The sequence below is a fragment of the Electrona antarctica genome, assembly GCF_951216825.1.
Source record: "Electrona antarctica genome assembly, chromosome: 18".
Taxonomy (NCBI): Eukaryota; Metazoa; Chordata; class Actinopteri; order Myctophiformes; family Myctophidae; genus Electrona; species Electrona antarctica.
This window is the reverse complement of record NC_136799.1, coordinates 39,623,270-39,638,406: the sequence shown is the minus strand read 5'-3', so window position 1 is coordinate 39,638,406 and position 15,137 is coordinate 39,623,270. Positions and strand designations below refer to the sequence as shown.

General features: G+C 46.5%; 1 protein-coding gene across 2 annotated transcripts in view; it reads left to right on the top strand.

The window, feature by feature from the left end:
* Positions 1 to 15,137, top strand: part of tiam2a (TIAM Rac1 associated GEF 2a) — a 139,848-nt gene that overhangs the window by 57,440 nt on the left and 67,271 nt on the right. For both annotated transcript variants that reach the window (XM_079528271.1, XM_079528270.1), the window contains exons 7-9: positions 222 to 446; positions 7,164 to 7,349; positions 8,418 to 8,561. In XM_079528271.1, coding sequence (XP_079384397.1) covers positions 222 to 446; positions 7,164 to 7,349; positions 8,418 to 8,561 — 555 coding nt within the window. The remainder of the gene's footprint in view (positions 1 to 221; positions 447 to 7,163; positions 7,350 to 8,417; positions 8,562 to 15,137) is intronic.

The window sequence follows — 15,137 nt, the reverse complement described above, 5'->3', positions numbered from 1 at the left end:
GTAGAACTGCTAATTTTGATCTGGGGCGGTCTAATATTCGGATATCATTCTGGGGGGGGTCTCTGGCGGTTATCCGGTACTCATAGAACCTTAGTTATATGTATAACTCTCGATATAGAAACATAGGTTTTTCAGAAAACTGTCGTGATTTAGAAGAAATGTGTAGAATTTGCTCTGGGGTCTTAACCTCCCTCCCTCCTCCCTCCCTCCCCTCCCTCCAGGCCAGCAACCAGACGGACCTGGAGAACTGGGTGACGGCCATCCACTCCGCCAGCGCCTCGCTGCTGGCCAAGCGGCAGGGCAAGGAGGACACGGTGCGCCTGCTCCGCAGCCAGGTGCGCGGGCTGCTGCAGAAGATCGACATGGACGGCAAGATGCGGAAGATGGCGGAGCTGCAGCTCACCGTGGTCTCTGACCCCAAGAACCGCAAGGCCATCGACAACCAGGTGAGGGAGAGAGAGAGAGAGAGATTGTTGTTTAAGACGAAGTTTGTGGACGGTAACCAAAAGCTGGATGTAGGCGGGCTAGCGCCCCTCAAAAAGAAAAATAGACAGGACACGACAAAGAAGACTAGACTAGAACAACAAGAAGTCAATCACACTGAGTCAGTCACAACAGGCGGGAGTGGAGCCTAGGCACGCACACACGCACGCACGCACGCACGCACGCACGCACGCACGCACGCACATACCCCACAGAACAACAAGTGAACCATGGAATCCGTATTGTGGCAAAAGCTTTCGCTGAAAATAGCGGATCGACAACTGCATTTTCAGCCAACGCTTTCCCCCGCAATTACAGAAAACAGAAAGTACACTAGTATAGACTATAGAGCCCCGAGGGACTCTGCTCTACCAGGGTGTTTAAATGCTTGAGCATGTTTTCATACTGAAACATGCTTTTTTTTCCCCCCCGACTAGTTCGACTAGTGCCACAGTGTTGACTAGAGGTTAACCCATTTTGGGGCGGGAACCCCTTTTGGTGTTAGCATTATGTTATGCTTTAGCTATTGAAAAATAGCAGATCTGCAAGCTCATAGCGCGCCACTCGGTGGCGCGCTATGAGCTTGTAGATCTGCTATTTTGTAGGTCTGCTATTATTGTAGAATCGAAGAACGACTGACATAGAAACATAGCTTTTTCAGGAAACCGTCAGGATGTAGAAGACATTTTTAGAATCTGATCTCAGGTCAGAATGGGTTAAAAGCCTCGAACAAGCATGTACAGTACATGTACAGTACGCCTGCTCTGTTCTTCCACACTGCCGTGCCATCTAACCCAAACAACACCACTTGCCCTACTTATATTTGCATGATTTGGAGACTGCGGTTGACGAGCGCTTGCGTCACATTTCTTTTGGTGGCTATGGTGGGTGGCTCACGGGAGACGTGTCCTAAATGCAGCACGGTCCCCAAACGCATCCCTGAGGGATCCCAGGGGAAGCAGCCCCGCGCGCCCACAGCATCAGAGCGAGCTTCCAGATGTTCCCTGGTAATGGGCCGTGTCTCTCAAACATGCATTATCCTCCTCCTCCTCCTCCTCCTCCTCCTCTCGCAGCCTGAGGGAGAATCCCAGAGACGTATCCGTCAACACGGAGGCATAACAACCCACATACAGTACAGTAGATTAAACCGTATAATGGTCGCTGTCGGCCGGAAACCTCTTATCTCCACAATGCAACTTTTTGTGTTCTCGAGGGGCGGCCCTTCCTATGCCCAGCTTTGTGTGTTTGTGTGAATGTTTAGCGATGATTTGATTGGCTGAGCACCCCGTGGCGATGATTTGATTGGCTGAGAAAAGTAGGTATTGAGGCTAAAAATTGGGGGCAGAAAAGTGAAGACGCCAATTGTGATTGACCGGAATGTGATGAAGTATGATGATAAGGGTGCCCCTCACGAGTGTGATTTTCTTTCCTTCGTAAAATTAGAGCCCTATTTGATCATACTACAGCGTCACATTGATGTATCAAAAGTAGCAGATGCACAAACTTGTTTTGAGCTTATAGATCTGCTACTTTTGCTGCTCTGGAATTTGAATGCTGAAAAGTAACAGTTTTGGACAAATAATTCTGAGGTTTCCACACGACAGAGACGATATACAGACCTTGGGACCGGAGTCCCCCACGGCTCTATACTAGGTCTCCTCCATCTTTCCCTCTACACCCAGACCACCCATTCATTACCACCAATGTTTAACCGATATTTTGTCAAAAGGTTTTTGTCTAATTCAATTTAGAAAAAAGGTAGATTTGTGTCTTTGTTTGAGAACATTTAACTTATACGCAAACACTGCATTCATGTTCATATTTTTAGACATTTTTTGAAAGCTTAGTTAAAAACAAAGGAGAAAAAAAGGCCAAAATCGAACGCCAGCCAGGTTTAATCCATTGAGACCTGGAACGCATCCATGTCACGTTAGCGTTTAACCACATTAACCATTAATGTGAGTAAAACCATGACACATCGGCTGCATGGTTGCCGATGCCGACGTTGTAATCCTCAGTGATTCTTTCGGTATGTCATCCAGACCGACGACGTGACTCGTGTTTCAAACAAACCAGAATGCCATCTGACCTGAGATCAGATTAAAAAAATGTCTTCTACATCCTGACAGTTTTCTGAAAAAGCTATGTTTCTATGTCAGTCGTTCTTCGATTCTTCAAAAATAGCAGACCTACAAGCTCGTAGCGCGCCACTCGGTGGCGCGCTATGAGCTTGTAGATCTGCTATTTTTCAATAGCTAAAGCATAACATGATGCTAACACCAGAATGCCACCGCTAGAAAGAAAGGACAGACGATAGGGTACGATATGGGGTCAGAGGACCCTGGGGGTTGGATGGACGAGGCCCATAGTGATTGATTGAAGGATTTAAAGGCTGTCGTATCAAACAGGGCACTACTTTGATGTACCCAAGCCCCCCCACCCATGTCTCTTCAAATCAGTGCCAGCAGACCTCTGTTTGAAGTCCCAATACACACACACGCACACACACACGCACACACACACACACACCACGATCAAGTTGCAAAGTTTCAAGACGTATTATGCGTCAGGGTTTCTACACATGTTGAAAGAAGTGGAAATGAGACATCAGTTAAGGGAAAAGGCCCGTTTGCTCTGCCGCGCGTAATGGCCCTGGAATTGAAGTAAATACGTTGTACATGGAAGCCAGATGGCTCCAACATGGAGGCACTCAGAGACTCACTGGTAAACTGCGTCCATCTATTCTACCATCTGTACCCACCAACAGGCTGACAGTCTGACACACAGACAGGCTTACAGCATGCTGTCGATGCATGTGTAAAAGGAAAAAAAAGAGCTGTATTTTGTGTGCACACTGTCTTCAAATGCAAATAAAACGTTTGAAATGGGGACAACAACGTTTTGGTCTGTTAGACCTTCATCAGGTTACCGTGTTCTGTTATCTTGTAGTGTGCGGGAGTTTTTTTTCTTCTTTTTCACTATGTCGGGCCCTCGTTTGGTCTTCTACACACCTGTCCCCTTTGTAGAGAGAGAGAGAGACTCGCTTTTTATTGGATAGATATTTGTGAAACGCCAATATGAATCATAATTGCTTTTATTTTTAGAATTACATTAATGTGCAGGATGTGCACGCACGCACGCACGCACGCACGCACGCACGCACGCACGCACGCACGCACGCACGCACGCACGCACGCACGCACACACACACAGAGTATATAGTATCTTATTCATTCATAATTTGTCTGTTGCCAAACGGAACCAGTAGGTACACAGAGAAAGCAGTTATGCGTTTTCCGATCTCCCCCTAAAGCCTGATTTATGCGATACCAGTGCTGTGCGCCGGGAAATAGCCGATTTACAGGCTTTGAGCATCTCGTGATGTGCTCTGATCTGAGCTTGTAGATCGGCTATTTCACTGATTCTCCAATACGTATAAATCAGGCTTTACTGGACTCTGTGCTTCAGATGAACAAGTACATTTTTATTTACTCGGTAATAAAAGCCCTCCACTCTAAAGTTCTCCTCCGCCATGCAGTCTAGAATGCTCCATTATGGACAGTTTCCTAGAATAGCAAGATGGCAAATGGACTTACATCAGAGGATTTATCTAGCAGCCCCGCTAGAAAGTGGAATCAGACCCTTCACTTAATGTGCGACTGCATGAAAGATACAGGTATTTGCTTTAAAACGCTGTGGCTGAACCACTTCGACAGATGTCACTGCTGCTCCAGACAAGTGGCTCCTTAATCAAGCACTCGTTCACTAACAGGAGTGCGTAGCTCTTACTGTTTAGAAGTCTTTTTTTTACTCCGGTCCAATCAAATTATGGCTTGTGCTGCTATTTCCAAATGAATCATGTGGAGAGTATAAATGTTTTATTTTTATTTTTTTTAGGGGATCTTGTGGGATCTTTGTTTTTGTACTTGTGTATTTATAAGTGTCTCCACCAGGTAAGGTGAGGTTATTGTGGCCTCCTGGTGGCGCTATAATAGGCCAATGTGAAAAGGGTGCCATTTCTTCTTACGCCTTTGATTGCAATTGAATGATTTGAGGCATTTTATTCCAAAACTGTGTTTTGCAAAAATCCACCTGTTGTTTGTTGGACAACAAACACAATTTTTTGGGCCGAACAAATAATTAGAAAGAAGAAAAAAACGGCAGGTTACAACACTTTTTGTTGTTGTTTTTCTTCTTTGTAATTATTTGTTTGGTCCAAAATATTGTGTTTGTTCTCATGAGTTGTCACGACTCGAGTTGGCTTTGTCTGCGGCGTAACCGTCTTTAAATAAATACTTTATGAAATGTCTATGGGAAAAATGCATTGGGAATCATAATCATTTCCTGGGCCTGGCGTCGTCATGAAAGGGGGCGGGACTGCGACGCTCTATTCCAAGTCACTCCGCCTCGTCATCTCAGTGCTCGTGTTCGTCAGTCTGATGCTCGACAGGTGGAAGCTGTTCAAAAAGTCTGGTCTGGTGGAATGGATTTTGACACACCAATAATGCTGGGATGATGTCATCCCCGATCATTACCACAGAACACTGAATTGCGTCCCACCCCCCGCGCCCCCCCCCCCCTCTCCTTTTAAACGGTTATTAGACTTGTCTTGTTCTCCCGTTAATGAGATCTTAAGTTGTGACATGTTGGCGTTCACTTTGAAAACACTGGAGAGAGAGAGAAATAATGGCTGAATGTAATCTCGGGGGCTCAGAGCGTAGCTCGTTAACCGGGGCCAGCTGCACGTTTTCATAGGTCGAACCGTTTTGTTATAGCGTCGTAACACGGAACATTGTATGGATCCCATTGTGTTGCTATAACGCTGCTCTCTCTCTCTCCGGGGCTTTGGAATGTCATGGGTTCACATGACCCAAAAAAAAAAGCCTCCTAAGTCTCGTTGAAGCCCTAAGGAATGCCGTGGCGGTGGACGAGGGCTAATGGCTGGACCCTGCGGAGCGTTATATTGTAAATGAACTCACGGTGCCGCAGACGAGGCCTCATTAAAGACAGTTGTTTAAGTTTGAATGCCCTCATTAAAGCAGGTCTCCAAGCCAACAAAACGGGACAGTTTTCACATACTTTACACATACTTTACATAGTGTGAAGGCGAACTGTGTGTGTGTGTGTGTGTGTGTGTGTGTGTGTGTGTGTGTGTGTGTGTGTGTGTGTGTGTGTGTGTGTGTGTGTGTGTGTGTGTGTGTGTGTGTGTGTGTGTGTGTGTGTGTGTGTGTGTGTGTGTGTGTGTGTGTGTGTGTGTGTGTGTGTGTGTGTGTGCGCGCGCGCGCGCGCGTGCGTGCGTGCGCAATCCTAATGTATCTATAAAAGTCTAGAGAGTATGGTGACGTTACACAAACGCGCATGCACACACACACTACACATGCAATCAACCTTCACTATCAACCCTGCACCAATCAATGTAATGCCAACATCTGTAAGCAATCGCAGCTTTGATGGAATGTTCTTCAGTGACCCTTCAGCCCCCCCCCCCCCCCCATCCCCTCCATTGTTTCAGATTATCAGACGATGACTCCAGAATGTCTTTAATCCTCAACTCTTTTAATTGTAACATCTTTTATTCACAAATGTTTTGAGATTTGTTTTCCTAGGGGTAACATTTGCCCAAAACTAAGCGATCTACGCCCTCACTACATGATGCTTTGTGAGCTTGTAGATTGGCTTAGATTTGGCGTCGAGGCCGGGGGAAAAAAAGAGCGGATCACAAAGTACAGGACCAAAATGCAGTCCAGTTTAATGTCTCTAGAGCATTGAATCTCAAAGTGGGGTCCTTGTGGGGGTTCCAGGGGGTCCCCAGCAAATATTGATCATTTTAACCACTTTTATTGGCTTTTCAAAAATAACAGATATACAAGCTCACAGCGCATCCCTTCGCACCGTGCTGTGAGCTTGTACAGTGCCTTTGAATTTTTTGGGGTTGAACATTCTTTTTTTTTTTTAAAGATATTTTTTTTGCGGCTTACGCCTTTTATTGGTTTTTGAAGGGACAGACAGTAGGCTGACAGGAAACGGGAGAGAGATGGGGGAAGACATGCAGTAAAGGCCGTGTCGGGCTCGGGAGTCGAACCCGCGGCACACTGCGACTGGATTGCCAGTCGGGTGCCCAGACGGTTACGCCACCGCCTGGGCCGGGGTTGAACATTCTTGAAGTACTACAATTCTTCTCTTCTGGGAGCCCCTGATTTTGTTTGCAAAAAATGTAACATAAGTCTTTTTTCTCCAAACGTGCGTGATCCTATGCCCTAGGATAGGTGGTATAGCAAAACATTTTTGTATTATTGCGACACTGCCCATCTTTGGGCATTGCACATACGAGTAAGAGACTAATTATTGTGCTCAATGATTGTTACATAGGCCTGGGAATTGGGTTAAATATTCTGGAAAAGTTTTGGAAATTCATAGGTAAAAATTGTTGGGGGTCCTTGACACGAAGGGCAGTATTATGCGTGTCTTAAGTACCATGTCGTATTACTTAACTTAAGACCTGAAGGCGTGATCAATGCCATTTGGCTATTCTGAGTGGCCAAACAGCATTGACCACGCCTCCAGGTCTTACATTAAGTCATAAGACCTGGTACTTAAGACACGCATAATACTGCCCGAAATGTCTTGTCCTAGAGGCTTTCAGTCGTTAAACGTCCGCTCCGTTTTGTCCTTTTTACCAGATCCAGCAGTGGGAGCAGAACCTGGAGAGGTTCAACATGGACCTGTTCCGCATGCGCTGCTACCTGTCCAGCCTGCAGGGCGGCGAGCTGCCCAACCCCAAGAGCCTGCTGGCCATCGCCAGCCGGCCCACCAAGGCCACGCTGGGAAGGCTGGGGATCTTCTCTGTCTCCTCCTTCCATGCACTGGTGAGCACGACAAAGCCCTGTCACTGTCAGAACAAGCATGTCACTGTCAGAACAAACCTGTCACTGAAAGAACAAGCCAGTCACTGTCAGAACAAACCAGTCACTGTCGGAACAAACCAGTCACTGTCAGAACAAACCAGTCTATTTTTTAAAAATCGTGAAAATATTTATTTCAGAAAACTGGAGGATTTAGAAGAATTTTTTTAAATTTTGGAGGTCCGGCCTAAATGGCTTAAGTACATTTTGATGACATTACTTTTGTACTTTTACCCAAGTACATTTTGAATTCCGCACTATTTCTAGATTTCTAGAGTATTTCTAGATTGCAGTATTGACACTTTTACTCAAGTAAAACACTTGAGTACTTTTTCCACCACTGCTGTCACCCCCCCCCCCCCCTCCCCCCTTTGAGACGATGCTGTTTTCTGCGGTGTCGTTTTTAATTTCCCTGCTGTCCAACGGAAATCTTTGAAGTGCTTAAACGTTGATCAAAATGTAAATCTAATCAAGCCGGTGGGCCGATGGGAACGCTGTGGTGTTGTCGGTGCTGATGGTGTGTTTATCGCCGCTGATGGGTGTGTTTTTCAAGTCAAGTCAAATTTCATTACAGCCCAATATGATCACAAGACGGGTCCCAAAGTGCTGCACGTAACACCAAGCAGCAATACAAACTACAAATCACACATAATAACGAAGTAGGCAATTTATGATGAAACACAATGAGCTTGAGGACTAGTAATGTAGTGCTTGGTTTGGTTCAGATTAGGTCATGTCAAAGGTGTGTTTTAGGTTATTCTTGAACATGATGTTGACTGCACTAGATACACTGTCAAATGTCTATATGAGGAGACGATTCCAAAGACAAGGGGCTCGATAGGAGAAAGCTTTGCCACCTGCTGTCGTTTTATTTATTTTCTGGGATGGTTAACAGACCGGCGTTGCTTGATCGTAACTGGGAATGTTTCCAGGCTAAATCGGATCTACCGTGTATTAGGGACCGCGTGTATCGGGAGCCAATAGTAGAGAGATGATTCATGCCGGTCCTGATGGCGTGTCCGTGTGTTCCAGATCTGCTCCAGAGACGAGGCGACGCTACGGAGACGCTCCGTCTCTCTCACTCAGAGGCAGCGCAAGAGAGGCCTGTTCTCTTCACTCAAAGGGCTGGACAACCTGACCCGCAGGCACCGCGACAAGAGGCCCTCTGCATCACAGGTACGCCGCCGTGCTGAACCCATTTTGACCTGAGATCAGATTCTACAAAATGTCTTCTACATCCTGACAGTTTTCTGAAAAAGCTATGTTTCTGTGTCAGTCGTTCTTCGATTTTTCAAAAATAGCAGACCTACAAGCTCGTAGCGCGCCACTTGGTGGCGCGCTATGAGCTTGTAGATCTGCTATTTTTCAATAGCCAAAGCATAACGTAATGCTAACGCCAAAAGGGGTTCCCGCCCAGAATGGAAACGAGTCCCTTTTGTGTTCTCCTTTTAGCATTCTTGTATAACTGTACCTCGCTGAAAACGCCCGCCTTCCCTTTTCGCCCGTTTTGGGGCGGGAACCCCTTTTGGTGTTTTAAGCATTGTTATACTTTAGCCATTGAAAAAACAGCAGATCTACAAGCTCATAGCGCGGCACTCGGTGCCTAGCAACTGGCATTTCCAAAAAATATATATTTTAGCGCTCCCATATTATATCGATAAAAAATACTTTAAGACGTCCCCACACGCATGCGCGCACACACACCCAGACAGGTGTAGTGAAATACACACACACACGCGCACACACACACACACACACACACACACACACACACACACACACACACACACACACACACACAGACACACACACACGCTAAATACTTGCTAGTTGCTCCTATGTTTACATTCCTATAAAAACCAATGGAAGGCACATGCATACCTCACATGTTGGCTCACACAGGCATACACACGCACGCGCGCACACACACACACACACACACACACACACACACACACACACACACACACACACACACACACACACACACACACACACACACACACACACACACACACACACACACACACACACACACACACACACACACTTCTTCCCCACAGAAATATATTTCATTAATTGGAAACATGAGCTAACCTCACATCAATGTAAACACAGGGGAAACGTTCCAAACCCAGGTGCAGAGAGAGGAGAGAGAGGGGGTGGGGGGGGGGGGGGGGTCTAAATCCTGTCAGGTTAGTAATTAGACTCACACGGGCCGGTTATTTATTGATGCAGGAATCCACCTCCCACCACCCCCCCCCCCCCTCCTCCCCCCTCCTCCTCTAGCCTGCAGGTATACATAAGGCTCCTCTGACAATCCACTTCCCTAGGTGGTCTATCTCAGTGGTTCTCATTTCATTTTCGGGCCCGTTGAGAACTCTAGTTTTCGCCGGCTGCCGGGCTCGGCTGCACTAATAACTTTGGGGCAGGCCCGTCTAGAGTTTAAATGGACAGGTATCAGTCAACAGGCCCGTCTAGGGTTTAAATGGACAGGTATCAGTCAACAGGCCCGTCTAGGGTTTAAATGGACAGGTATCAGTCAACAGGCCCGACTAGGGTTTAAATGGACAGGTATCAGTCAACAGGCCCGACTAGGGTTTAAATGGACAGGTATCAGTCAACAGGCCCGACTAGGGTTTAAATGGACAGGTATCAGTCAACAGGCCCGACTAGGGTTTAAATGGACAGGTATCAGTCAACAGGCCCGTCTAGGGTTTAAATGGACAGGTATCAGTCAACAGGCCCGACTAGAGTTTAAATGGACAGGTATCATTCAACAGGCCCGTCTAGAGTTTAAATGGACAGGTATCAGTCAAAAGGGAGACATCGAAGAGGAGGAGCATATCTAGGAGCTTACGGATCTGCTCCTTTTGATGCTTTTGTGTGAAGTACGAGTACGAGAGAATCTGTGGGCGTAAGGTCCGGTATGTGGCCCGGTGGTGTTGACGCGGTGTTGTCTTCAGAATGCGACGCCATCTGCCGGAAACAATACAGGGTGTTGTCCTCTTCAAACACACCACCTGCTCCATCGTGTGTGGGTGGGTGTGTGTGTGTGTGTGTGTGTGTGTGTGTGTGTGTGTGTGTGTGTGTGTGTGTGTGTGTGTGTGTGTGTGTGTGTGTGTGTGTGTGTGTGTGTGTGTGTGTGTGTGTGTGTGTGTGTGTGTGTGTGTGTGTGTGTGTGTGTGTGTGTGTGTGTGTGTGTGTGTGTGTGTGTGTGTGTGTGTGTGTGTGCGAGCCACTGTGCTTGCACGCTTGCACGTACTGTGTATGTGTAATTGTGTATACACCTCCCTGTGTGTGTGTGTGTGTGGTAATATTTTGGATCTCCAGCCGGCCCTGCCTAATGAGGCCCAGTTCCACTTGGCTTTGCGGGAGGCTGAGGTGGCGCGCCCGGCCCGCCATGCCACGCCACGCCGCAGTGCAGTCATGAATTATTAAAAGCCATATGTGGCAGATCTGTAGCAGCGTTCTCTGCTCAGCCCCACACACACACATACACACACACACACACACACACACACGAACACACACACGAACACACACACACACACGAACACGAACACACACACACACATACACACATACACACACACACACACACACACACACACACAGCCACCATGCAGCAGATGGTCGCTGTGAGAACGCTAAATATCAAACAGCCTCCCGCGTTACCCCCCCCACCCCCCTTACCCTTAAATAACCACTTAGTCCAGTGGTTCTCAAGCAGTGGTCCGGGGACCACCAGTGGTCCTTGAGGAGGTTCCAGGTGGTCCCCAGCTAAATGAGAAAATGGACCCTTATTGGATCTTTAACTCCTGAGAGTGTAAAATGACACCAAATGGACCCGTACAGGTCCATTTGGTTTCATTGTACGCTCTCGAGAGTTAAGTTAAACATCTGCATTGCTTAATTTACAAGAAGTTTACACAATTTAGAGAATGTAGAAGAATTGTGATTTATTTTTTTGATCAACGTGTGCCTGTTTCTGTATCTCTCCTAACAAAATGCTATCCGATAACAAAAACTTCAAAGTTTTGGGTCTGACAGGATGAATCTCGTCAAATGGAGGTCTGTGGCATTATGTATTTGGCCACCAACCTCCACCTACATTTTTTGTTTGCCTTTTATAGACATTTTCAAAGATTTGTCACAAATGTTCATGGTTTTTCAAACATGGCAGATCTACAAGCGCATAGCGCGGCATGAAGTGCTCACGAAAGCTGCTATTTTCGGCGAAAGCTTTCCCCACGATAACGGAAAACAGAAAAGACACTAGTACAGTATATGGAGCCCTGAGGGACTCCGCTCACCCATTTTTTAAGTGATTAAAGGTATCTGTTTTCCCTGCTAGTTTCTCTCTCCTTTTGTCCGCAGGGCTGTTAAAGAGCACCTGTTAATTGCTTGTAGGGGAATTCCAATCTTCCCTTTGTAATCATTGTATTGTTGTTTTCCCTGGGAGGGAAGCGGCAACGCGTACTCTGCCTGCATCTGCGTCCGATAGATTTGGACTATGAAGCTCTCCCTTTTAACCCATTTTGACCTGAGATCAGATTCTAAAAATGTCTTCTACATCCTGACAGTTTTCTGAAAAAGCTATGTTTCTATGTCAGTCGTTCTTTGATTTAAAAAAAATAGCAGACCTACAAGTTCATAGCGCGCCACTCGGTGGCGCGCTATGAGCTTGTAGATCTGCTATTTTTCAATAGCTAAAGCATAACATAATGCTAACACCAAAAGGGGTTCCCGCCCCAAAATGGGTTAACCTACTGTTCATCTCTCAGGTCTCTCTCTCTCTCTCTCTCTCTCTCTCTCTCTCTCTCTCTCTCTCTCTCTCTCTCGATATCGTGTTACTTCTCCGGCTTTATCCTCCCTCTCTTATCTCTGCATCTCGGTCTAGTTGGCATTCTCGGTTCTTTCTCTGCTCTCTCCGTCTCTGTCATATCATCTGTCACTCTCACACGATCTCTCTCTCTCTCTCGCTATCCTCCCAGCAGTCTCTCTCTCTCTCTCTCTCTCTCTCTCTCTCTCTCTCTCTCTCTCTCTCTCTCTCTCTCTCTCGCTATCCTCCCAGCAGTCTCTCTCTCTCACTCTCTCTCTCTCTCTCTCTCTCTCTCTCTCTCTCTCTCTCTCTCTCTCTCTGCACCATTTGTGCTCCTCGAAGCATAAACATCAGGCCTTCAGTCCCAGTCCTGCGATGATTAAAAGCCCTGCACATTCCCATTTACCACCCCTCATATCCTGACCCTAAACAAGCCCCAAAGTTCCCCCTTCCCCCCTCAAATCTCCCATCTTCCCGTTCTTTTCAGCAACTCACCCTGCACCGTGAAGAGGCTTTGCACAGGTCAGGGTTTGGGAAGTCAGCCAGAAAAAAGGGCCTGGCGGGGAGAGTTGTGTGAGTTTGTTTTATAAAGAGCCTTATAGGGTCTAAAGGTTTATACGCTGAAGTGCTGCTGTTTACAGACACTTTGCAAATATACCTTGGGCACAGGAGGGGAGGGGGGGTGGGGAGGGGGGGGGGGGGGGATTAGTGCGGGGGTCAAGGGTCAAATGGGTGTTCCCATTGTCTTAATGGGATCCAGAGGTTGTGTCCGACAGGGTAAACAACAGACAGAGCTTGTCTGCTTTGGTTAAAAGTGAGCCATCTGTTGTTTTCTGTTTGTTCCGATAATGATGTCAGATGGTTTGTGTTAGTGGTCGTTAACCTCTCTCCAATGAGCAGGGTTTGTTTGTTTATTTGATCTATAACATGTTGGCATATGTAACAATTTATTGTGAATCGATTGTAATCGATTCAAACTGGTGACAATTTAAATAGATTTTTAAAAAATTATCGCGATGCAAAGAATAGCAAAAAAAGAAGAAATTCTGGATATTTTTAAGAGAATTGATTTTTCGGTCATTTGACTGATTTCTTTTTTTTAAGCGTGAACCTACTAGCATCTTATTCAGGTCTCCTGAGTTGAGGGACTCGTTACACGCTAGAGAACTGCGGATGAGCTTTTTTGTCACCCTAATCCGCCCGTACATATTAATGATCCGCCCGTTATCCGACCGCATTCATTAATGAATCCAATTTTTATATCCGCAACCACCCGAAATCCGCTGCAGGGATAGCCAATCTACAAGCTCACAACGCGCCGCTGGCTCGCTGCGACGCGTTGTGAGCTTGTAGATCGGCTATTTATAAGTTGTGTCACTCACCACCAGAGCCGGACTTACCGTTGGGCTAGGGTGGGCTGAAGCCCGGGGGCCCCCGACTAGGGGCCCCCCAAAAAAAATTGAATTATAAAATTGTAAAGTGAAATCCAATTCAAGTGAAATGTGTGTATTGTTATTGTATTTAGTTGTATTATGGTTAAACCATTGAGAGCTTCTGCCTGCCTGCCTCTCTTTTTAGGGGCCTGGGTACCCCAAAATGAAAACAAAATAGCCCAAATTTTTTTCGGCCTCGCGGCTGCGCCGCTCGGCCAAATCGCGGGACGCGCGGCTTCGCCGCGCGCCCCTAGGGGGGCCCTCAAATTTGCTCCAGCCCGGGGGCCCTCAGCAAGGTAAATCCGGCTCTGCTCACCACTGCCGACAGTTCACCAAAGTTACGGTTGTATATTCCCATTTCCATGGCAACAAGGCTGCCGTCCGTTCAGTCAGCCACGTTCGCACATCGCAACGAACGTCTTTTCATGTGGCATATATCCAGCCCTCGCTCCCATGCAGTCCCATGGCACCGAGTCCCACGCCAAACTTATATTCTTCCCTTCTGTTTCAGTTAGTTGTAAGTTTCTTTCATACTCTCAGCTGCCTGTTAGCCTAGCAGCTAGCAGCCCACTCGTTGTTGTGGTCCTTCTTAGCCAATATAGGCGTCTAATTTGTGCCTGATGGAAAATATTAAAATACTACTAACGCACGCATGCTGAGATTTTGTGCCTTTTAAAAAATATATTATAAGACTATAGATAGATATCATTAATTTATTTCCGTTGTAAAAGTTATAAAGCCTATAGATAGATGGCTGCCATTCATTTATTATTTCCAGCATTATTTCACCCGCGGTTTATCCGATATTAATTTATAATATATTGAATTGACCCTAATCCACCCTAAACTGCGGTTCACCCGCGGCAACCGCGGCTAAATCCGCCACCCGCTGGTCTCTATTACACGCCTACTGTAATAGCATGTCAGTCAATTCATCTGAACTGAAGGCGTCTATTGCAGGAAATTGAGGAACACGCTGCAGGTTGAGGAACACGCTGAACTCCCCAATCGAATAGATATATTTCATTGAAGAATAATAAGACAAATCTAATATTGAGATCATATTAAATGAGATTAACATCTCTCTGTGTGTGTGTGTGTGTGTGTGTGTGTGTGTGTGTGTGAGAGAGAGAGAGAGAGATATGATATGATTAATCTCTGTGTTCATTTAAGAGAGAGAGAGAGAGAGAGAGAGAGAGAAGCTGAAAGAGCAAGGTCCGTAGATGCATAGATAGATAGATGGATGATGGGTTGAAGGCGCTGACAGCAAAAGTTGAGGGAAGATGATGTATGGACTCGATCAAAAAAGCAAGACGAGAGAGGGAGAGGGAAGTCAGAGGGTGGAGATGGAGATGGAGAAGTGGTGAACTCATTCATGACTTGAACTGCGTCTCTCTCCCTCACACTGGTACACACACACACACACACACACACACACACACACACACACACACACACACACACACGCTGCTTATTACGGCCCCCGGAGCCTCA